Here is a 25,784-nt window from a genome sequence, read left to right as displayed (position 1 = left end):
AACAACCCAAAACAAACAGCAACAAAGACCAAGCCATAGCTAATGAAATAAAACCCACTGCTAAGCATCTGTTTGGACTGCATCTAAGGCAACACTTAAGCACAGACAAAATTTCACCCACTTACAAAGCTCTGCTCACTTCATATGGGACTCACGTACGCACAAATTCTCACATAAACGGGGTTGTATTGAGGTATAAACTGGAAACATCTTCCTCTGTTCATCTGAGATTTCTCCTATCATAAACTTTTGATTAGATGGTGTATATGTTAAACTACAGATAAAAGTTCCTATTGGAGTTTTTCCTCTGTTAACGGTATGTATATAAACCCACAGACTGCTGATGGGCACAGGAGGAGCACATGCTGTTATTTTTTGTGTAAAAAAAAAGCTAGAACTTTAAAGCCATCATTTTACAGTCTAGCTTGAATGAGTATTTTCTGCTCCACAAATAGGCAAAATACTCCTATAGGAAACGTTGAAGATTTGTTTTTTATAACCATCATTCTTAACTAGTGCACGATTATGTTTATTTCTATCAGCAATCTTATTAATTCCCATACTACTTCTGGACCACGCTCGCACCACAGAAATGATTTTAATTGAACATTTATTAAAACAAATGCCTTGTCAGGACATACCCTCTCCATCTGGCCGCACTGGACGGGCATTATTTCCTGGATGTGTCTGCTTTATGCAACGTCTTCTCACACAGATCTCACTGACCAGCACAGATCATGATTAGATTGTTGTGGGTTTTGTTCCACAGCCTTTTCTGCCACAGCCCTTCTTGTCTCGCTGCCATCAGCTCATACGCACACACGCAGGACTCTTCCTCTTCTGCTGCACACAGTACGTCTTCTTCTGGAAGCACACCATTAGCCACAGATCTGACAAAAGGCAGAGATCCTCTGTAAATAACCTCCCTGCAAGGTTGCATGGCCTGCATCTTTCCTTTTTTTACTTTTTCTTTCATTTTTTTCTTTTTCTTCTGCACATGCACGCTCACAATCACAGAGATAAGAGTTTGGGTACGAAATAAAATTTGAATTGAGTTCCCAGCATTACATTTAAGCCCTTAAAAATAAAATAAGAGAATCTTTCTCCCCTCTCCCTCCCTAAAACCGTCACCTGCTGACAAGCAGATTCCTAGCACTATAAGGACCTTTCCCAGCACACTTGCTCGCTTAGCAGCCAAACATTATTTTTATTGCTGGCATCACAAACAAACACAAAACAAATTCCGAGACACTTAGGATTCAAAAAATGGCAGCATTGTCATCCTCTATTCATGGTTATATCCAAGTACTGTGCTGTTATTTTGACTGTGATTCATCTTAATGAAAGCCACTGCTTTTACAGCTTATCTCCTTCAACCCCAAACTGATGCACCCGCTCCCCTCTCCAACCAGATTGTGGGAGATTCAAAGCTGTTTGGTCACACACCACAGCAAGTGGAGCTCCTCGAAACTCTAGAATTAGCTTAATATTTACTGAACTGGATGTTTTTCGTATATTTTTAATCAAAAGCCCATGCAGTTTCTGTAACACTAACTGCAAAGAGTCCATCACATTCAACCTTCACATTTCCATTCCATTATCTGGTTGTTTTTCACTTTTTCCTTGGCAGCTTTGGGCACAAACTTCATTATCATCTCTTGGATGACAATGTACTGTTTTTAGCAGTTCTGTTTTGTGTAGAAGCCCCTTGAGACAACCAGGAGCTCCTAAGCAGGGTCACGTAGTGCCCACTAATGCTTGTACAAGCATAAGGAGCACCCAACATTTGTATTTCCAGTGGCACTATAATTCTGGTGGGCACTGTGTGCCACGTGGATGCAGCCTAGCAGCTTCCAGAGGTCTCCTCCATTGAGATACTGGAGTGCTTGCAGCCTTCATCACAATGTTCAAAGCAGGTCCAGTGCAGGACGTGGAGCATCTGAATCCCTTGGTGTCCATTTCTCGTGTTGTTTTCTGGTTTTAGGGCTCTTTTATTGACATGACCCTTCCGCAAGTGTGCAGAAATACTTAGTATCAAAATGATATTGTGAGTCAGCTCATTATCTTTAATGCGGACATCAAAGTCGCATCTTAATGGCCATAAGATTATGCATGCTTTGAAACAAACATGCATAAATTATCTGAGGACTTCAAATAATGGCAAGGAAAAAAACAAAGATTCTCCCTTATTTTCCCTTCACAGGAGCTCTGACTTGCTAAGGAGCACTACCCTGGGAAGCTCCCTCTGCAGTTTCCTTTCTTTGGGCTAGAATGGCAACGTGTTAGACAGGTTTGGTTTGGGACGCAGCTCATTCCTACCCTTGACTGAGCTGCAATTTCAGCCATCTTGATTAGACAATTTCTCAAAATATGGATTCATCTTCAAAAACGAACACGAACACAACACAAGGTTGCGGTTCTTTGCAGGTGGAAAATCAAAGTCAGACTTAAAAGAAGTTTACTGAAAGATTCAACCAAGGCCCACTGATAGCATACCATGAGGTGCAGTGTAACTAAGTGACATTTCTGAAGACTGAAGCAGCTTTCATGGGCTTGTAAACCTTTGCAGATTACTGGGATGCTGTAGGCCCAAAAGGAGGAAGAAAAGCTGAAATCCAGAGGTCACAGGCCAGGACTGATGCTTCCCATTGCTTCCAAATGCTTAGTTTAAGCCAAATAGCAACCACGTGCAGAAGGCAACTCAAATAACAGAGATGCTGGCATGCAGGTGTAAGATGTGAAAATAACATCCCAAAAAACTTGTTGTGAAGAATATCTCATAAAAACTTCATCCAAACTCAGAGATTTGACAGGGACCAGAATTAACCACCAACAATTACCAGGTGATACAGAAGTAAAATTGGGAGAAAATTATATCCAGTTTCAGCCTGCGTACGGCCAACACTTGAATCACAAAATCTGCTGCCCTGTTTTCTGAACTGAAAAAACCTCCTGCTTTAAAGATTGGACAGAAAAAGGAAACTTGCAATGAAAGTCAAGTTGTGAGAAAAGCGAATCCACGAGGCATCCCTGGGGAGTGGAGGGAGCAGAAAAATGTGACCATCATGTACTCACATGTCAAGAACAGATGATCTGCCCATTGTAATTAAAGAGACAGAAACGTACAGAAATCTCAGGCAGTGAGGAGATGCCAGGAGGCTTCAATGGAGTGGTGGCTCCTTGCTCAGACAGTGGGAGCTGAGGAATCAGAAGGAGCTGGTGGGTGGCAGGGACAGCCATTCTGAGCTGACAGAGCTACCCAAGACCTGTGCTCAACCTGCGATTAATCACAGGCACACAAAGCCCCGGCTGCACCCAGCAGCCATCCTGAGTGTCACAAACCTCACAATTCCACTTGGAGGGAGACAACAGCAAGTTAAATTTCTGGATCACTGTCACTGTGTCACGCCAGGGAACGGTCAACGATGGGAGTAATTCGAATGGCAATGTCAGCTCTTGCAGCCTGAGGTTTGAGGGAAGTGCCCTGCTATCATCCAGCAGCTCTGTCACACCGCTCAGCCCCACTCCTGGCCCCATCCCACTCCTTCAAAACCAAAACCAAAACCAGAAACAGGCATCAAAAGCTGGAATAATCTGACGTTGAGCTCCTGACAGGTATTGGCTGAGTGAGGAATTCAGGTCTGGTCAGCACATCTTACTTTGGAAAACCTGCAGAAGTTGCTACGTAAGCTTGTGCACATCTTGTATCGCATCTGTGCTAGATTCAATCAATCCAAATGGTGTACAGAAAAAAAAACACAACTGGCTGTGCAAATGTGCAAGAGTTTAGCCTCGTACCTGTCCCTCAGTAACACCTCCACAGTGCTTTTTCTTTGCATTTGAGAGATCGACTCGGCATCCAAAGCACAGCTCACACACTGACTTACCCAGAGCGATACAGAAGGAAGCAGTAGCATGTAGCTATCAAGATGGGGAGCTCCCAAATGCCTGACTTCAATCTGTTAAACACCAATTCACACCGTGCTGACTCAGAAGCATCCAAACGCAATATTCCCCCAATTTAACTAAATCACACCTGTTGCTAACATAGCCTAACTGCACGCTCAGATCTCACCTAAAAGCAAAGGCAAATAAAAGCAAGAAAGCCCAGCTGTGAGTCCGCTGGCTTCCAGAAAGATAGAATAGAAGGAAAGGGAAAGTGGGAATTTCTTTTGGAACAAGGTGGGATAATGGGGCTAAGAGAGCCTCTCTTGCTTTGGGAGAATGGCAGGTGCTGTTCTTGGTGGTGCTGGGGTGAGTGTCTCCTGCTCCAGCACACAGGTTGTCCTGTTTATTTACTCAAAATCTTCTTGTTCAGAACAAGAGATGTGACAGCAGGATGTTTGGCCTTCCTCACTGTTCCCTTCACTGGGAATGGCAAAGAAGCCAAGATGCTGCTTATATGTTGCCCAAAGTGCCACTGACCTTGGAGTACCTACAAGCAAAGTGAAGCAGAAGTACCTTTGTTATTTTTAGTTTGAAAGAAGTGGCTCACTGAGTCAGTAAACATGTATCTATTGATATTATTATTTTCTTATTTTTACATCAAACACAAATACAGTGGGAGAAAAATACTTCTGCGGAAATGGGAAAGGAAAGAAATGGAAAACAAGCCAAATTTAGATTTTGCCTGCAGGATAATTGACAAATCAAGAAGCTTTCCTGGCTTCAAAACAGCTACTTAGATCACAGGTGGCTGTACTCTTAAAGGATAAAAAGCAAAGCTATCTCTTTTTATGGTATCCTTTTCAGGCATTCTCCTCTGTCACAGCCACCAGGCTTTTATGAGTGCCCAGGCAGAAGAAGCTGGATCCTGTTGCAACACTCTGTTGGACTATAAACCAATGATATTTGCTTTACCTGTGCACTATCTTCCATGGAACAAAACAACATTTACATCTGGGATCAATTTGCTTGAAATTAAAGTGCAGCTTTTATATCTCTTCTGCATCAGAAGTATAGTGTTAAGGCTATAACATACAGACAGTTACACATTACTTTGCATTGTAATATTTAGATTTGTGTCATTTTCTATCTGAAGTAAAAAGCGTCTTTAAATAAATGAGTGATCTTACACTACATATTTTATGGGCTGTGTACTCAGCAAGATACATCTGCATTTGTATCGTGCATAAACTCAACTCCAATTTAAAACTATGTATTTAGACCTTGAATTTTAATGCTTAAACTATAATGCAGTGTGGGGATAATTTAGACTATGGCACAGGAAAGTTCTGCTTTGTTTGAACCCAGAGCTCTGCAACCTCTTGGCAGGAGGTGAAGGCAGCTCCCACCTCATCACCTGGTGTCACCAAGCCCTCCAACCATGCCTGAGATTCAGAGCTGCATGGTGCAATCCAGGATGGCCACCACCACCATCCTAGTGATCCAGGAAGTTTGGGCAATGCTGTGCTCACCAGAACATCAGGATGTAAGCCTCAATTTCCAGCAGTCTGGCTGTGCTGCTGGTGCCTTGGGACTTTTAGTGGGACTTCAGCAAGGGACTTGCCCATGAATCATAGAATGGCCCGTGTTGCAAAGGAGCACAGTGCTCATCCAGTTCCAACCCCTTGCTGTGTGCAGGTCACCAACCAGCAGCCCAGGCTGCCCAGAGCCACATCCAGCCTGGCCTTGAATGCCTGCAGGGATGGGGCATCCACAGCCTCCTTGCGCAGCCTGTGCCAGTGCCTCACCACCCTCTGGGGGAAAAACTTCCTCCTCATATCCAACCTCAACCTCCCCTGTCTCAGTTTCAAACCATTCCCCCTTGTCCTATCCCTATCCGCTCTCACAAACAGTCACATCCCCTCCTGTTTATACACTCCCTTCAAATATTGGAAGGTGTTCCCCACTGGGACAGTGCCTAATGGGGAGTGCACAAACAGCAAGTCTCAGATATTACACATCCCCAGAACACAACCTCACTTGATTTCCAGGGACAATCTGGATTTGAGCTTTCCAACCAGCTTTACCCATCACTGCTGCCTCTCCAGCAGCATGTAAGGCTCTACATTTCAGTTCCTCTCTAGTTAAGCCTGACTGGCAACAATCACATATTGCAATTTTCACAAGCATTTCGGAGCTGTAATGCACTTCAACTGGAGTGCTTTAACAGGCTACTTACTGAATTCCAGTAATTATTTGGAAAAGTTTTGCAGGTTCTTCCCCAGGGTTCTCCCAGATCTGAAGGAAATCACAAGAGCCATTTATAAACAAATTCCAAATAGCCAAAAATAATCCAATTTCCAATTGAACCAAACACCATTAACTTCTTCAATTCTTCAAAATAAATGCGATAAGCTACAAAGCACTGGAAAGAGGACTGGAATCTGAATTTGCATAGAGTTTTTCACTACAGTTCCCAAACTGAAAAATCCATCTCTGCAGTTTACACAGTCCATCTAACTCCACAATTCTCATATTGTTTTACTGCCAATGGCAAGAAACAATTTAAAAGAATGCCCAGGAAAACAGCTGTCCAGGATAACAGTCACAGAGCAGGGCAGTTTAGTAAAATCAAGATCAATGGTTATGTGATTCATTTCCAACACAGGGCATTCTACCTAAAAATGTTACATGTAGGCTGAAACAAAAAATAGAAGTGTATCGTTTTTAAGCTATCTTTTCTTCCCAGATGCTGCAATATTTTGTGTTTGGGTGAAGGTGAAACAGATCTTACATATGCTACAGCCTCATTGCCCAAACCAGATCTGCAGGAACTGCACTGGACAAAACACTGCTGGACCTCAACATCTTCTGCTCTGACTGTGGCAGAAAGGCAGCTTATCCAGAGCTATCCTGCAGTGGTTGACATAAGGACATAAGACTGAAATAGAGGATGCTGCTAATATGAAAGAATCAGATGATGTACCTGGTCTTTATCCACAGCCCGGAGAAAAGAGACAAGCAATTAGTCTGTCACAGCTTCTTTGCCATACGCAGGCTGGAAAACAGATTGAAGGGGTCAAAAAATTCAGAAGGCTCCACATGATCCGACATTTGCCTTGTCACAATTTTCTTGACAACCAGAAGGGTGCAGACAGTTTGCTGGTCATCGGGAACGGCGGTGTGGGATGACTGATGACTGAGCTGGGGACAAGCAGCCGTTCAATCAACGTCCTGCTCCTCAAAATGGTGCCTTCCGCTAGAACTCGGGGTGTTTTCAGTCTGCTCATTTTAGAGGACAAATGTGATGGAGTTGTTGGAGCGTATGAACATTTCTTCATCTTGCAGTGATGCTCCCGCAGCTACAGAGGTGATCTCCAACCCAAGCAATATTCAGAGGTCCGAACTTCAGTGCCTTTCTTTTTGCACTTCACTGCATTTGCAGAACAATCTCTGCCGCAAAATGCATTACAATTGAAGCAATGTTCATGAACAACACATCAGTTCTGTTTCAATTTTTGCTGTTACTTTCCAGTTTGTTGGTGGCTATGTGGAATGTAACTCATCAGAGCTCATTCTCTGTATGCGGATTTCCCTGTTCACCTTTTGTTACTTGCCCTGTGCCTTCAGTGCCAGCTTTGCACCCTCCTGCTGCTACCCGGATGCTGCTGCTGCATGAACAGACACCGATCCGTTTGCCCTCAGCTGCTCCCTGTTTCTGTCAGATATTTTTGGTGTCCGACACGCACTGCAAGGACAAGCAGCGCTTTTGTGCACAGCTTTTTTTTCGGAAGTGCTTGCACCTTTGCCTTGTGAACGGTGGCTAAGTGTATGACAAGTGTGCTGGGACACTGGGAAGGATGATGTTTGCATACAGCTAAAAAAACAAAACCCATCCAGAGAGGCTGGCAAGGCCCTGGGCTCGTTGGCCACGAAGAAGAGGAGAAATGCAGCCAGGACTCGGTGCCAGGGCACAGCAAGAGGGCAAAGAGCTGCTTGGCCAGCCCTGCTGATGTATCATTCTGGCAGGAGAACTCCATGGTCATCCCCACATCACTCCAACTCCATGTACCAGTGATGGCTCAGGACCATGGGCCACACTAGATAGCCTGTTCATTCCTAAATATCTCTCAGCAGCTCTCCTGACAGAAATTGCCGTGGCCTGCATATGGGTGATGTGCTGCCCCGAGCCCCTTAGAAGATTATCTGTAACTAAAAAGTGGTGCTGGGATTAAACGCTGCTTGGAGAAGGAACAAGGACATGTTTTTGTTGGGCATTACAAAGAAAGCATTTCAATGTACCACAGATGTATTGTGGTTAAATACTGGAGGAATGCTGCTTGCCCATCACTCCCTAAAATTGAATTTGCATTCAGGTCTCACGGTAATGCTACTTTCTAAAAGATGTGGAACGTGCTTAGAAGAAGAGTAGAAATAAGGATCATATTTGAGTCTTAGATTGTAAAAACCATGGGCCATAATCTGTCAAACTTTTGAGGAAAGCTGAGCCGCGATAGCAAGTTCAATAAATAAAAGCAGTAATTTTTCAAATGATCACACTGTGGATGAATGGAAACACCATGGTTTTTCACTACCAATCTCAGATCTGTGTGAGAAAACCTCACAGACCCCACTGCCTGTGTTCTGACTTCCAAACAACCACGGCCAGCCATTGGCAGTCCCGCGCTGCACAACAAACACAGCCTCATAACGAATGGCAAACATGGCCAACGTTCAACAAAGACACAAGATTTCTACAAGGAATTGCCCTCAATCCTGCAGCTCCCACCCCTAGTGGTAGATTTGCCATGTCTAACCTGAGTCCTAGAGCTGATCAGCAGAGGATGAGGGACACCAGGTGCTGCTATTCTGCCCTATGTGCTCACAGCCCTCGCTGCCACGTTCCAGGCCCGCTCGCTGTAACAAATGAAAAGCACTGTTTAAAATAACTAAATAAGGCACTTGAAGAGGTTTTAAAAATTGATAACTCAACGTACTGTATGAGATCGATCTTAATTACTGCTCATGTGGAATTTTTTTTTTTTTTTCTTCTGGCTTTTTTCAATGGGGGAAAAAATAAAAGAGCAACCATTAACGAGAAACTTTAAAGGCTCGTTAACAATATCCTTTCATCAATCACAAGGGCTGCCAGCGCGCCGCACTCATGTCAATTTTCACCTCGTGGCCCCGCTACCAGGCCCAGGCTCCTGGCCAGCCCCGCATGGATGAGCTGGCCACAGCGTGAGGCTGATGGAGCCCAGACCGCCCCGCTGTCGCCCGCCGGTGCCGCCGGGTCCAGCCCTGGCCCCACCATGCTGCCAGCTGCCTGTTACTTCACACGGGCCAGGGGCTGGTCTGGATCAGCCCGGGGAGGGCCGATAAGGGGTGAAGGGGATGCAGCCTGGACGGTGAAGCTGTGGTGCTGGAGCCAAGGATGGCCCTTCTTGCCCCTCCGGCAACAGCAACGTGGGGGGAAAAAATGAATGCTTGAGAAAGATCACATTTCTTCTTTGCCAAGAAGAGGGCACTGCAAAAATAGCAAAATTAAACACAAATCACCTGGAAATCCCAGCCTGTAAAAGAGGGGAAGATTTTGGGTTTTGCTAAGGCGTATCCTGGAAAAGAAATAGAGAGAAAGCTGGGAAAAACGCTATCTTTTCAAGCCACGCATTAATCGTATTTATTTGTTACTCATACCCTGTGCATGTTATTTGAAATAAAAATAGCACATAGTCCTTTGACGAGCTGTATTTGCACATCAATGTAACTGAAATATCCTGTGTGCTGTAATGGCAAGTGAGCACGCTGTCAGTAATATTTTCCATTGTTTTTAAAGCCAGCCACAGCAGCTCAGACCGGAGGCATACAGTAACCCAGCGAGGGCAGGGAGTTTTAAAGGGAAGCCTTCGATTGCTGTTTCTGTTCAATTTCTGCAGGAATTATAAAAGGAATTACAATTAAATCTGCAAATGCAATTCTTTGAGGATTTTTACATTCCTGTAAGATTCTTACTAAGCAATTACTCTTGAAATAGTACATAAATCTTACAGGGCTCCCATTGGATTACTGTGCTTTAAGTTTTTAAGCAATCTTTCTGTGGCTTTATTTTTTTACTGCATTTTTTTAAAGGAAAGCAGGTCTTCAGCACCACCTATCACAGTGAATCAACATTTTTAAGGCAACGTGCATCTCCTTGATTTGGGAGCGATACACAGTACAAATATTATGACTTTTACATATTGTAAAACATTGGACAAAATGATTAAATGCAATAATCTGAGAGATTTCTGGAAGAAATAATGATTCGTGATGCTTATAGAAAACATGGGTTGAAATTATTGCGCCCTGTCTATAATTTGTTTGGAAAAAGGTAACACTGTCCTACCAACTACAATGCTGCTCATCATTCAACCAACAAGCCATATAGCAAGTATCAAATATTATGTACAAAGTGCCTGGTGCTCGAGAACTATTTAGTAACACTGAACAGCAACTTTATGGGGCAAATCATTCTGGCCCTCATCAGATGTCTAATTCCTCCAGATGAGTTGGTTGGAAGAGTAGCGGGACAAGAAGGTTTGGGGATATATCTAAAAACTGCCTTGTATCTGCCATGAATTGCTCTCCTGTTTAAGATGCTTACAGTATGAGCTCATAACACGGCAAACTCTGCCTCCAAGGAAGTGATCTGTAACAATTCCTGAGCCTGGGGCCCTTCCCCATTTGGTATTGATACATAGGATGCAATCTGCATTTTTCATTCCGGCATAAAACAGTACAACCAGTGTCACCACAATGCTGCTGTAAATCTGACCCAGGAAATACAACGTGTTCCTTTTAAATATTTCCATTGGCCTTAGACTGGCTGTAGAGAGTGTTTTGTATGGAAAAAAGAAGGAGGGGGGAGAATGACCCACCGCAAAATTCAGTTTCTTCCATGGTCAAGGGCATCTATTTCATTATAAATGTAGTTCCGCCAAAACAAATATTATTTTTGAATCTTTCATTATCTTAGTCTCTGGAAATGGGCTAAAACAGCATGTGTTGGTATTAGATGCTGCAGAGCCAGCTGTCGTGCCTGGCTGCACAGTGTCTCAATGTCAGCAGTTCAAAGCACTGCGAGGCTGAATGGGAGGAAACTTGATAGGTCAGAGGAACCCAATTCCAGGCAAAAAGAACATAGCTGTCTTGTTTCCAAGCATGGTATTTTTTTTTTTTTTCTTCCCACTGCATGTGCATACATACAGAGATATGTATTGGGATGCCAGTGTTTTAATATCTTTTCCCCACTCTGGTGTTTTCATAAACCCAGCAGTGACCTCAGCTCCGTGCCGCCAGCAGGCTCTGCATGGCGGGGTGAGGAGGCCCAGGACCAGAACTGGCGCTGGGGTGATGTGGGCCAACAAAGGTGACAGGGCCAGGGCCATGCCCCCGCCACCCTGCCACACCATGCCACGCCAGGAAGGGCCCAGCAGTGCCCATCAGTCACGGGCAGCTGCACGCCTCATTTACAGCCACGCTCTCATCTGCAAACAAACCGTGGGCCTAGCGGTTGCTCTCAGGGATTTACAACAGGGAAGGATGAATTTTAATAACTGACGCTGGTGCTCAGATTATTGCCACGGAGTGGGGGTTGGCAGCCTCACAGCCCAGTTACGCACATGGTTGTGCCTGCCATGCCAGGGTGGCACCTGCTGGAAGCTGAAAACACAGACACCTGAAAGAGCAAACGTGGCACAGAACGTCGCTGTGGGGGTAAACGTGGAAGAGGTTAAAGTTTACATTTGGTATCGCATCCTTCTGTTGATATCCCGTTATAAAAAAAATAAAATACCCCCAAACTGTACATATTATAAGGCTATATTTTTATCCTGGGGTTCTGGTGACACGTGCAAACCACTTGAGCTTTGCTTTCGTGGTTTATATTGCCACCAGAAACCCTTGATAAAAATACAGCCTTATATTGTACAGTTGGGTATAGTTTATTTTCTCCATATATCACAAACCGTGTTTTATTTATAAACATACACAAAGACACTTGTACATGCAAAGCAGTTTTTTTATTGAAGTAATTCTGAGATATCAATAATACTACTTTAACTAAAGCACTGTAACACCATAATTTCTTGGTCAGCAAAGGCCCTTCTAAAGAGGCGCCTATGAAAATATGATAAACTCATAAAAAAAAACACAAACAAACAGTATTTCCAGTATCAGTATTAACTTGGAATTTAAGATTCCCTTACTGAAAATTCCAGCTTTTGGTGGCTCGCAATTTCAGAGAACCCCTTCTATACCACCTCAGAATTCAGTGCTAACATCTCTCCAATCCTTTCTGCAGAGAGGCTACAGGAAACAAAGCTTCACGCAACAGAGAAACGGCAACGCTAAAGGAAGGCTATTGCTGCTAACAATGCAACTACGATGAGCCCCATCCAATCCTGTGCCCAAGCTGCACTCACCTAACTGCTTATTTCAAATATCTCAAGCAACTTGCCAGCCTCTACAGCTCCACCTGCTTTTTGCAACGATCACAAAAGCAAAATTTGTACCTAAGCCTTGAGGGCTTCTCACAATCCAGAAAGAAAATCTGTGAACCAGTAACTCAACAGCCACCTCCCCCCGGCTGCCCTTCACCACACCCCACGACGTGGGCTTTACTCAAAAACCATTTCAGCAGTGGGTTGGAGCCCTGGCATGGGGCTGCCCAGGGACACGCTGGCCGCATGGCTCCTCGGCCACCCAGAAGCATCCTCAGAGGGATGCCTGCGCCTCGCGTTTGCCATGCCCCTCCCATTCTCTTATCCTTGCTTTAATGGACATTAAATATAGAACAGGACAGAACCGGGGATGAGAACAAAATACATGCACAACCGGCCTGGACTGCTGCAGTCATTCTGCTGTAAAATGTAAAAACAAGAAAGGGCATACGAGCTGCATCCCTCAGGACGCATCCCGCTTTTTTAATATAGTGGTGCCACCACACATTCCATTTCGGATGTTGCATTATATTTATATGTCACTCAAATATTTACCATTTTTCTGAATTCTGCTGGGTGCTCTGAGAGCTCGTTATAAGCCAAGTTGCTGCAGTCGTGTGCCTTGGCTGTCGAGCAGCTGTGGCTGAGCCGCATCAATCTGCTAACTTCTCTTTCTGGAGCTTCTCGTGTGACAAAAGCCACTCTTTCATAAGGTTTCCTCCTCCATAGTTGCCGATCTGCCCGCTGCTGCAAATCACCCTGTGGCACGGTATGATAATTGGGATCTGCAAAACACACAAAAATAAGAAAGGAAGCAAAGGGTGAAGCAAAGGGGAGTGAAGCAGAAGACGGTGTGAAGAAGGGCTACAAGCAATAAATCAGCTACTGAAGCAGCATTTGCTAGTAGTGGCATGGATTTAAACACCCAGGTTAAAGACTGTGCTGGAGACTCTCATCCACCTGAGAGGAGGATGCAGGAGTGTTGCACCAAGAGCTCTTTTCTTTCTGAGCCTGTATCCCTCCAGGGTACAGACTATCCTGCAATGCCGATGGGCTCTGCTGACCACCCAGCAATTAAGGGAAAGCATTCAGAGAAATGCCATTACATAAAAACAATGCAATGTCTTAAAATAGCTAAAACCCATGCATAAAACTCCCTATATAAAATCTTCTATGGAAGAAGTGCATGTTCAGGCTCTGGAACTGCACTGCATTGGCCTGCACCTAACGATATGAAGTTAATGGGATGAATTACAGTTGTGTTACCCATGCTCTCAAGTGCACAGGCAGTCACTTCCCACCCAGCAGGGACACTTCATGACCCTACACACGCTGAGAGCAGAACCATCCCCAGCTCCCGGCTCTGGGGACACTGAGCAGCCAAGGCATGGAGCCACGCTCCCTGGGGAGGGCAGTGCTGAGCATGCTGATGTGCAGTGCCCTTCCCCTCGGAGCTCTGCTCCTGCCAGGTGATGCCTCTGCACAGGCAGCATTTAGGTTGGATGGGATGTTGCATAAAAGGAAAGAGCATCATTTAAGACCACGCAGCACATGAAGGCATCTGTGCATTTGCAGCAAGCTCATTTTCACAGAACGAGACATCTACAGCCAGTGCCACCCCAAAACATAGAGGTACAGGGCAATTATTAACAAGCACATCAGGGTTAGAAGAGGCGGCTTTCCTGCAAAAGAAACCTCTGAAAACACGAGAGCAGCATGTCCATGAATGAGCTCCATGAGTCTCAGCTCCTGCAGCCAATTCCTCTTCCCTCTAAAGCACCTCAATGTGCTCTGCTGAAAAATTCCATATAAGAACAAGGCATTATTTATTATTTAACAGCAAGTCAATCCAAAATGGGTTTTGAATTTTTAAAACCTACAACAGGAGAGATTTAATTCACACCTAGCCAATTTAAGAACTTCTTCTCATGCCTCCTCCTTTGTATCACTTATAGCCAAATGCCAGGGATTCTGAAAAATCAATGCAAGAAGTTACATAATGGACTGGTAATACAGAGAACTACATAAACACACCTTTTCCTTTTTTTTAATCGCAGGTGATTATCATAGTTGAAATACACATCATAAAAAATGCAATACCTCATCTTTAATCACACAGCGTGTGTTCTGGTAACTACAGAGTAATTCAATTGCAATGACAGACCTGTGAGAAGAATAACTTACTAAAAACGTGGATATTTTAAGTGAGAGTACATCCATTTATCTATACGTACATAAGCACAAACTCCAGACAGACTTCTCTTTCTCCCACCTCATATTTTTTTCAGTGAAGCTCCAGCTGTGCTCGCGTTTGAGCCAAAGACTCAGACCCCAGACAGCTACAGGCCAGACCTCGAGAAACTATTGTTATAGATAAGTAATTTAGAAGGCTGAAGTTTTAAATCTCAATCTGAGCCCAAAAGCCATCACATTAAAATGGAATACACATAGATGCTCATTGTTAATCCAGGTTTAATAACAAATGCTTCTAATAGCTGCTTTATTTGGAGCTAGCGGTGCCACGAGTGAATCAGGCATCCATGACAACTCCAGCGAGTCCCAACAAAACCTCTCCTCTACACCCCGCCACCCTCATGGATTACGACTTCTTTAAACACGCTGTTTTTTGGAAGTGTTCTCTAATTCTTTTTGTTTGGAGTTTTCTCAGGTGTTACAAGCCCCTTGCACCAGTTAGCACAGGCAGATTGTCTTGCACGACAAAGCAATCCCAATCCATAGTAACAAACTCTCCAAGGTTAGATTGCAATTGTTAAAAATATAAAGAATATATCAGGGTGTTTTGATGGTAAAGACACAAATCTTGCTGTGGATGGGGGCCCAAAGCTCCTTCTGAGCCGGCTCCCTGTGACTGCTCAGACAGCAAAAAGCCAACAGCCTGTTTGCTGGGAATTTGGTCACAGAAATAAGCCAACACATTTCTAGAAGCACTTTCTGCTGTTAAATTTTGTTAAGAAAGGGAAATTGAAAAATAGAAGTACTGTATTGTGCAGAGGAGCAATGCCATCTGCAGCCAGGTTGTCAGCGCATGCTGTGGGTCTCAGGTTTCCTATGATGGCTGCAGGGCAGGTCCCAAAATCAGGGATGTGTGGCTGAGCTGCTCAGCATCAAATCAAACATGGAAATCTGGCTTGGGTGGTTTGGAAAGAAATGGGGAATCTCAGATTTCTGCTGTGTTGCTCTTCTTTTGTAAGAGAGTGCACGTATATTGGTGAATTGACTTTGTATCCTACAGGAAAGGCACAAATTAATGCATTCTTAGAAAGCACCAACTTTTCTTGCAGAGAATCCTAGAATGGCCTGGGTTGCAAAGGAGCACAGTGCTCATCCAGTTCCAACCCCCTGCTGTGTGCAGGTCACCAACCAGCAGCCCAGGCTGCCCAGAGCCACATGCAGCCTGGCCTTGAATGCCTGCAGGGATGGGGCATCCACAGCCTCCTTGGGCAACCTGTGCCAGTGCCTCACCACCCTCTGGGGGAAAAACTTCCTCCTAATATCCAACCTCAACCTCCCCTGTCTCATTTAAAACCATTCCCCCTTGTCCTATCACTATCCACCCTCGTAAACAGGTGTAACCCCCCCTTGTGTATAAACCCCTTCCAAATATTGGAAGGCCACAATGATGTCTCCCCAGAGCCTTCTCTTCTCCAAGCTAAACAAGCCCATTTGCCATGCTATTGGAGATAATAAGCAGAGGAATTGATGAACCTCCTTTCTAGGGCAGATGTTGAGACGTCAGAGCTGCAGAAACACTGCTTTAATGGCTGTAGCTGGGAAACGCAGCCACAAGGATAAAGGGTATGAAATAGAGCATCTTCCATGCTCAAAATAAAGAATTTCATACCAAGCTTGTCTTAACACATGCAAGCACATGCCTCATCCTCTGCAGCATCGGATACAAAAAAAGAAACAAGTGCTACAAAGGCCGTATGGTCTCTGTAATTTAAAAATATTAAACATTGCTTCAGTTTAGCTTAATTGTGATGACAACTTTCAGACTACTAAAATAATTAAACCTGCTAAAATTTATTAGGGCCCTAAGGACATTTTAGAGGGAGAACTACCCTAGTCTGGAGCTTTAATGCCTCAGCTACATTTAATGTAATTTTTATCAATAACCAAGCAGCTCATAATATTATAGCTCCACTGAAATCTTCACGCTGTGAAATCTAATTCATCTAATACTCGAATCCATCACTTACACAGACCCTATCTCAAACGCTATAAAACTTCCAAACCCATAGATTTGTCTCCAACAAAAATAACATGAAGGGGCCCTTCAATCAATAGCAGAATCCCTCTGATTTGGGCACCAGCTGAATATTTTCTCCAACTTTGCTTTTGTTCTTCTGGGTAGAGGCCCACAAGGGAAAGAGCTTGTTTTCACTCGCAGCCTCATCAATACCTAAATCCTGGTGAACAAGTGACACTGAGAAGCTGTAATCAATAGCTCCCTGTGCGTTTTTTCTTCTGGTCAAATGGTTCAGCACTACTGACAGCCCTGACACTCAGAACATGATGCTAAATCTTTATCAACAGCCATCTGGGTGACTGGCAGAACAAGACTCGGGTGGTCATTAACGCTCATGGCAATCTGTGAATAAACTAACTCCTCAATAATGCGTTTGTTTAGAAAAAGGTGGGGAAAAAAACTCCCTGCACAAGGTATCGATTGCCTTTGAACTGCATTTAGCAAATTCCGTCTGAGGATGAAGCAGCGCAGCGCTCCGCCGCGGTGCTCCGCTTGTTAAGAGTTTTCAATTTGACGCCAAGGAAAACCGGCCGTCCTATTATACTGCCTGATGGACTGGAGACTTGCAGAAAGCTGCCAAACTGTCAAAAATAGATCAGCCGGGCCATAATGGGAACAGCTGAAATATCAAGTTATAACATACAACACGAATCACACTTAGCAAAAAATAATCTTTCAGTTTGCTCGTGTCCTATCGCTTCTGCTCCCCCTATTCCCTCACAGAAACAAACACCGTAATGCGAACCAGCATGGGTCCATCTTTATTGCTAGCCACCTCAGGAATTAATGCACAAGTGGTTTTATGTGTTTGCAACATTTCAAATCCATACTTCACAGTCTTCTCATAAATGCACAATTACTCCTTTCACTCTCAAACGTTTAAACTATTTTGCCTGAATAATATCCCTGACTTTCCACAGCTCGATCTCAGCATCATGGCAGACACTTAGCTCGGCTTTAACCTAAACAACGACACCACTGGATCGAATATAAAACACGTATGTAGCTGTTACTGCTGTTAACAGAGCGCTGAAGACGTCTTATTTAAGCCACAGAACAGTCATTTAGGATGGCCTTGGACTAATCAGCCCAACATTCGCCATTTCCCATGAGTCTCTGTGATTTCTTTTTGATCCTCCTATACTAGTCTAATGAGATTTTTAATTGAACTTTATGGGTTCCCTTTGAGGACCACAGACCTTGCAGTCAATCTGAACTGCAGTAAAGTATTTGAAGTTTTTCTTGCAAAAGGTGAGCCATCCCCATCATGTCCTTGGCATAAATTGAAGCAGGGATGTCGCATCTTTCAGCTGCTGCTGGCACCTCTTCCACCTTCTCATAAATTTGAAGGTCATTGTATGAATTATGGGAAGCAACCCCACTACAAAGGGAGACCTGTAGAATGCACACTACCAAAATTAAACACCGACCCATGGTTTGTAGAAGGGAGCAACGTTGTGGTACTTCCTGGAAAAACACTAAGGTACACAATTTCATCACAACATTTCACTAATAGCACAACGTCTGCATCCAGCTCCACTTTATTTCAAGCCCTCATTTTTACCTATATTGCTGTCCTCATTAAATCACGATTATAATACAGTCACCATGCTATGACTCAGTCCTTTAATCAAGGAAGCATCTCAAGGTGCAAACAACTCAACAATTTTGCACAGCCTCTGCAGTGATCATTAATAACAGCATTCACTAAAGATTGGTTTCTCTCCTGTGATCAAAACCCACTAATCTGTTGCTTAACAGAACACCACATTTCTGCTACACTACTCAAACCCAGAATTTGTATCTGGAAGCTCATGTTACAGGTGGAGCAGTTGCTAACACCACAGTTCTTTGAATTCTTTGCTGCTGTTTTAACGATGCTGTGGCTTGCATGACGTGTTCAGTTTGATGATCTGTTGAGGCAGATTTAAAGCCCAATATCTCATCTGATCAACAAACTTCAAGTGTGTTTATACATGAAAATGTCCACAGGTATTCCAAAATTCGATACATGCAGCACACTGCCATATAAACAAGCATAACGTCTAATGGATTTAAGCTTCTAAGCTCCATAAAGAAGTATACAGTGATATTTTAAGTGTACATCAGCTTTTCATATGAAGCAGTTCATATGAGCAGCATAAAGATGCGTTCCGTCAATACACCGTATTGCACTTGACAATACAAACTATTTTAATATGATGGAATGCTTTCCAATATAATCTGGTGTACATTAAGAGAAGGTAATACAATGCAAACCTGCAGGAAACAGTTCTCAAAGAATAACAATACAGTGTTGTGCAAAAGGATACGTAATTGCTATTGCCTAGAAATGTACCCTGCTTTGCCCTCAGGCTGCAGTGGAGCAGCAGCATCCAAAGCAGCAGTAACAGCAGGTTGTGGTGTGAAAATCCCTGCTTTTTCCCCCGTGAGGAAGGATGAAAATAGTTCTGAAAATAGACAGCAAAGCTACTGCAATTTGTTCTTAAATGGGATCCTATCTTATTTTTGTTATTTCCCATCCTTGCTATAGCTAGAGTGGTTTCTGTCCCGAGAACATTTTTAATTGTAGTATAGATACTAATGTATAGCTTCAGGGAAAAAAGAGCTCTATTAATATAATACTACTCCAATATTTCATTATAGAAAGCAAGCTGATGATACCATAATGACATCCTTGCCTGTTCCATATTTTTATTACTAGACATCTCCTGTAGTTAATCGGTAATTTCATGCATGTTCCACGTGCAGTCACAAATACACTCCTTATGTACTTCACTGGGAGCCCCTTTTCACCAAGTATTTTCCATATATGCCATCCTTCAGACCTATGAGTCATGACATGCAGCCTGACTATGCATAACATGCAGATTGATTTTATGAATGAAACAAAATACAAAGACAGTATGTGGTGGCAACGTGAAAAGCCCCCACCTGTATTATTTTCGTATGGAGAGCCACCAGGTTTTCTGAAAACAGGTTCCTGAATCTGCTTTACAACTACATGTTGCAGTCTTCTATGTATCTCATTAAAGAAAAAAAACTGGGAGAACCAAATGCAGAAACAACAGAGAAGGTCAAAGATTATGGCAGGTGTAACGCTGGAGAAGAGAGGCATTTGGGTATGGAAAGATGCATGTTGCTAAGGGCAAGTGCTAACGAGGGAAAATACAGTGAAGAATGGCCAAAAAAGGCCACAATGATATTAACAGAAATCTGTTGTTGTTTTTTTTTTTCCCCTACTTTTTTTAAAGGCAAGGAAGGAGGGAATGTGTAAAGCCAGGCACAGGGGCACTCTCCTCCCTCCCTCTCCCTCTCCTTTGCACAGTGACAAAGCAGTAACGCAGGGTGAGGAACCAAGTTCCCTCCTCCTGCCGTGCACTGATATTCTCATTGCAGCCCAGATACTCCCTAATTCAGGACTGAGCTTCTTCCAAGGGGATCCAAACACGGCCCAACCAGTGGGCCCACATGTAGCAGCAGTGATTCTCACCAGTTTCACTTGGAGTGATCAGTGCGTTTCTGGTGCATGAGTCACATCTGAAAATCCACACCCTGACAATCAAAAGGGAAAGATGGAATGGGAACTGGGAAAATGGATGAAGAGAGTGAGTACTGTAACACATGGTTTCTCCTAAATTAACAGAACTAACCTAGAGTTACTCTCAGCTCAAGTGACCCACCTTTATCTATCCAATGCAGAAATGCCATTTACATCTTATCTCCAGAGCAGACTATATTAAAGATCCAGGTGTGTATTATTGACGTGAACTGAAATCCCTCCTCTTCCACACTTTTAGAAGTCCATCTCTAACAGCAACCCATCCCATCCAGCAATGCTTCCACAGCTCCTCATGTCCTGACAAAGGATGTTGGTGCTGAGTGATAAAAGATTTCCCTCCCCCAGTATGTAAGAAAGTTTGAGAGCAACAAAATATGTACAGCCTGATGAATTAAAAGAAGTGCAGTGTTCCTCTTCCAAACCTAACACCATAAATGGTAGGGCATAAATCACATTAAACTGGGTTGTGCATTATTGCTGATAAAAAACACTTACTGACCTTATTACTCATGGTAGACCAGTTTTCATAGCAGATAAATTTAATCTAATGACATTTAGCCCAGAAAGCTCTCTAAATCCACCATCTTCCATCAACTTTATTTGAGAGTTGACACGAACTTACAGGGTTGCTCCTCATTGCTCCTCCCACCGCTCTTGCTGCTCGGCTGTTGCCTGCTTGCTCTGCTAATTGCTGGTAAGAAATGGTCTCTCCAAACTTCACTTCCCTCAGCAGGGTCCACAACACCTCTCTGGTGAATGAATCTGCAAATAAAGAGAGGACTGTTGGTATGCATGCATGGCTGGATAAACAAGGGGACGAAATACTCCAAGCACCCAGCGCGAAGCATAGCCTCGATGGCAGCCCTCTAATTTAAATTTAAACAGCCCTGAGACACCGTCCTGTTATTGTGTCCCATATTGCTATATTTAAATACATGATTATTAGAAAGAGGGCTTCAAGTAAGCGATCACTATAAAAAAGGATTTAAAGCTTTGATTTTCCTATATTTTTAATTTGCTTCAAGTACAATTATCCTGTTAACACATACAACGCGGGTTTTCCATTAAATTGGCAGAGCATAAATTAGCACAGAGTCAAATTAAAAAGGGAAGAAATAACCGGCTCTACCTATTTCACAAAGCCCTCGCATCTCCAGCTAATTTCCAACTTCAGCTGGGACACGTGGCAGAAGAAGCCCTAGAGCCAGTGGACCCATATTATCCTGGCTGACTGCATTTTATAGCCGAGCCCCCCAAGCTACTGCTCAGCATTCCAGACATTACGAAACGTAAGGACTGCCTGCGACCTTGAATGTACGGCACATCCTTAATGACACGGGGCTCTGAAAAAAAAAATAATGTACCTTCCATTATTTTAATCTTAATTCACCAGCAAATTGCTTCTAAGCATTCCAATTGCTGAAATAATGAATAAGGAAATGCACGAGCTTCGTTCTGTAGATCAGGGTTTTACCTTCCTAGCCCAGGACTGGTTGACAAAAGGACAACCAATAGCTGCTCTTAATAGGGTTTGACACCAATTGGCATCAGTAGAAACTCAGCAGATCTAAGCAGTGAATAACTGAGAGGAGTGAGCTGGCAAAGAAGGAAAAAAAAAGGAAAGAGGCCCTCTGCTCTGCTGCGAAACTCACGCCACTCGTTTGGCAGAGAAACAAACTGATTTGCAACATTTCCCTTCTTCAGTTGTCAAAAAAAGACACCGATTACGTTACATAGCAAAATGTGACTTTGTTCTTAAAGGAAACCCATACACCGTTATGGATGTGTTAAATAATAAAAATCACTTCTTAACTCAACGGAATGATAATCACTTCATTGAAAAAATCTGTTTAGTCTTTATTATAACATTAAGCAAATTAAACATCAGCATAATCCAGGTGATACGAGAAAAGGGTCATCAAAGAAATTAACTTTGTTGTTCATTAATTTACATGGATTAGTAGAGGGCAAAGAGATAGCAAATCTGCTCCAGTTTTTTATGATATAATTTCAAACTGTACACCATTTGTGGCAGTAGGGTGACTTTGGGGTTAATCAGACTGATTTGTCCTTTTAATTGCTTTCTATTCAAAGAAAATTCATTAGATAATGTTCTCTTCAAAATTCATGAATCAATTTAACTGAAGAAACCACATTAACAGCTTTGGGTTCATTAGCACAAGCAGTTGTGTTACTAGCTGATTGCTAGGAGGGTTTCCTTAGGCAAACAGATTTTGTTTACCATCATTTCTTCAGATAGGTTTCTTTCAGACCAAGTCATAGCTTCTTATTCTTGTTACCTCTCCTCAAGCCAGCGAGATCCGTGCTGACCTGAGCACTTGGGAGCTCGGGGAATCCCTGCCTAGTGCCCTCTCTGAGGCACACAACATGCAGGGAGCTCACGCTGCTGCTGCGCCCTGCTCCCCTGTGGAGCTGGTGGCAATGAGGCACCCACAGCGTCCCACTCCTGTGCCATGAGCCCGGTGGCAGGATCACACAATCGTTCAGGTTGGAAAAGCCCTCTGAGACCCACAGCCCACCCTGTCAGTGCCACATCCCTGCAGCCCTCAACACCTCTGTGGATGGTGACTGCCCACCCCTGAGCAGCTGCGCCAGCACCTGGCTGCTCTCTGGAGAACAAACCGTTCCTAATACTCAACCTGATTCTCCCCCAGTGGATGTGAGGCCATCACTCTCATCCTATTGCTGTCACCCGAGAGCAGAGGCCAACCCTCCGCTCAGGGCACTGCAGAGAACCTTAAGGTCTCCCCAGAGCCCCTTCTTCTCCAGATGTACAACCCCAGCTGCTCCCCATGAGACCTGTGCACGGCTTTGTTGCCTCCACAGGATGAAGCAGTACTGGGAGCACAGCAGCTGGATCCCAGCATGGCCATGGCCAACCTGCTGAGCATCCTGCAGTCCACTACAATGAGGCATCATAGAACCAGCCTGCCTCAACATGCAGGACGGATTACCTTCCAGAGACAGCACATCTGTCATGAAAGAATACGTACTCTATCCATACCGACATAGAACACCAGAAGTTATAGTTCAAAATAATGAAATATTTAGCAATCATGCACATCATTTTATAAACGTATCTGAAAACTCAATTTCATTCTGTAGGGAGCAAATGCATTAATTAGTTTAAGCGGCTCTAACAGACACTGCCAAATACTGTTATTAAACTGTCTGCAAGTGTTAGTGCCTGTAAGCACAACCTTCCCAAATTAGATGGCTGAACTTTCACCAATTTCCAACGTGTGCCAACATTTTATGCTGCTAAGTATCATTATAAAATGTTGTAAAATCCGCACATAAAAATTAACACCCACGTTTGCTCTATGGAAACACTCAGTGCAGTGTGAATTTCGTCTGGCTGCTAACTGGGGAGGCAACATAGGCAGAGCGGAGGCTGAGTTGCATCCACAGGACCACCACTCCCTGTCCCCAGGCCCTTCAGTGCCCTTCTGCCAACATAAGGAGTTATGGTTCACACTGAGATCCCAGCACTGCTGGACGCTGCTGCTCAGTGAAGTACCAGCAGTGTGTTGGATCCTGTATCAGGATGAACACCTCCCAAACTTCCATGGAATTAGGAGCTGCCAAAGGGGCAGGGGGACACATTTGTCAGTTGCGCCAAGTACACTGTAAGTCAACCAAAATAATGCATCATCAAGCCAAGCTGACCTGAAATTAGCACTTAAAGGTCAGTTATCAGTCTCTAAAATGGGGAGATATAGGTCAGACGCGATGAGGAAATTCTTCATGCACAGGCAGTGTGGCTCTGGCACTGCTGCCCTAAGCTGTGGGTGCCCATTGTAAGAGGTGCCCATGACCATGGCTGGGCCCTGGGAGCCTCAGCAGGTGGGGGCACTCAGCCCATGATGGCAGGAAGAGGCTGGAAAAGTTCCAACCCAACCACTCTGTGGTTCCATGGTCCTATGAAAGGAGGGACTTACACTGGATCTGCTGCTAATGCCCAGCTGCTTCAGGTCGCTCGCGGCAGCCTTAGGCCTTAATTCTCCCTAATAAACTCACTCCATCTGCATAGATAAGAGAGAGAAAATCAAATTTGCTTTAACCCTGGTGGATCATAACTTCTTTCCCACCAATTAGGAGGTGGCGATTAGTGCAGAGCAATGTGGCACAGCAGCGCTCAGGCAGTGGTTGGTAATGGAAGCAGACAGCTGGGTGCTGCGGGCAGCGGGGGCAGAGCCAATGGGGACAAGGGTTGGCCATGGGTTTGCCTCTCCTACTGCAAACCTGGGAGCAATAGAGGTGATGCACCTTCTGATTTCACCTCGATTTTAACCACTAAAGGCCATTTCCACCCCTTCTCGATCATCTTTGTTACTGCTTTTCTGGTTTATTTTTTTCTTCTTTTTCCAAGTGTTTTTCATTTGTTTGTTGTTTTTTTTTTTTTGTTTTTGCTTTTCAAATGCAAAGAAACAAACAGCACTCAGCCCTTCTCACCACCTATTCCTGTGGATAGGAAATGTAACTGCCTCGGATCATTTTTGTTTTTATCCCTATCTGTTTTCACCATAATATCTACAGCTAAAACTGTCGCAGGATCACTACACGGTTGGGCTGCAATCATTAGTTGCTGTTCAAATATTACTGGAAGTGTAGTTTAGACAGTGTGGTGACAGCCTGTAAAAACTGTCCATATGTACCATTACAACAGAAAAAAATAGATGAAATTGCTTAAAATCAGAGCGGTGGCAAACGTTTTGGCAAAGAAGAGACTCTGAAATTCCACTGTTGCCATCTTCATGAGTGATATTAATGTATTACAGAGACAGAACACATCTTCCTGTGAATATTAAACTCTATGGCTGCTGAAATAACAGAAGCAAAGCTGAGATCCTGGCCATTTTCCATGACTGATTTTTACGAATGAAGATGTAAAGAAAACAAAATTACTTTAGAGTACGCATTTCTGAATGCAAACAAGCAACTATCAAGCGTGCAGTTAAAAGTATAGTTCCAAAAGTGGAAAAGCTTTAACAAAAAAACTTATTTAACATGAATAGGTAAATAAAGGTGAGATGTGAGCAATATTCACCTGGGCTCTACCCACCAAGGGGACTCACAATTACTTGAGGTTGTGTTTCTAGCCCCTGTTTGCTGACTTAAATCATTGATTGATACCCATCAGGCAGCCCACGTGAAAAGCATGGGATGCAGCAGAGCCCCTGATGGCACGATGTGGGTGCTGTCCCTCAGTTGCCCACAGGTTGCAGTGCTCTGCCTTCTGAGCAGGCGTGGGAAGTACCAAAACGTGGGGAAGGGGAGTGCTTTCACGTGTGTTGGCTTTTATACACAATACAAAATATCGTCATATCTATAAGCTATAATGCCTATTTACATCACTTAGGTGAAGAATTTATCAATTATATTTAAAAAAAAATCTGGATAATGTTCAGATTGGTTCACGTGATGATAAAACCCAATTAATGGGAACTGTTTCTGATCTGCAGTTTAACACAGTTTTAAATGCAGTTCCCTTCAGACTACTGAAGGGTTGTAGGGCCAAATTCTATCCTTAGAAGCAAGTAACTCTCTCTGGACTTAATCCAGC

General features: G+C 43.7%; 1 protein-coding gene across 2 annotated transcripts in view; it reads right to left on the bottom strand.

The window, feature by feature from the left end:
• The window catches only part of MGMT (O-6-methylguanine-DNA methyltransferase), a 176,796-nt gene that overhangs the window by 21,576 nt on the left and 129,436 nt on the right, over positions 1-25,784 (bottom strand). Inside the window, exons 5-6 of one of the 2 annotated variants that reach the window (XR_007376883.1) lie at positions 20,820-20,959; positions 12,921-13,150 (exon numbers count right to left, since the gene is read on the bottom strand). Coding sequence is in view for 1 of the 2 variants with exons in the window: in XM_048944028.1 (XP_048799985.1) it covers positions 13,019-13,150; positions 20,820-20,959 (272 nt within the window). In the remaining variant the exon portion in view is untranslated. Of the gene's footprint in view, positions 1-11,965; positions 13,151-20,819; positions 20,960-25,784 lie in introns of those variants that run through there. The other variant, XM_048944028.1, reaches the window with a different exon arrangement.

Source organism: Lagopus muta, chromosome 5 (genome assembly GCF_023343835.1).
Source record: "Lagopus muta isolate bLagMut1 chromosome 5, bLagMut1 primary, whole genome shotgun sequence".
In the NCBI taxonomy this organism is placed as follows: Eukaryota; Metazoa; Chordata; class Aves; order Galliformes; family Phasianidae; genus Lagopus; species Lagopus muta.
Note: the sequence above shows the minus strand (reverse complement) of the source record. Positions and strands in the feature narration are given on the sequence as shown.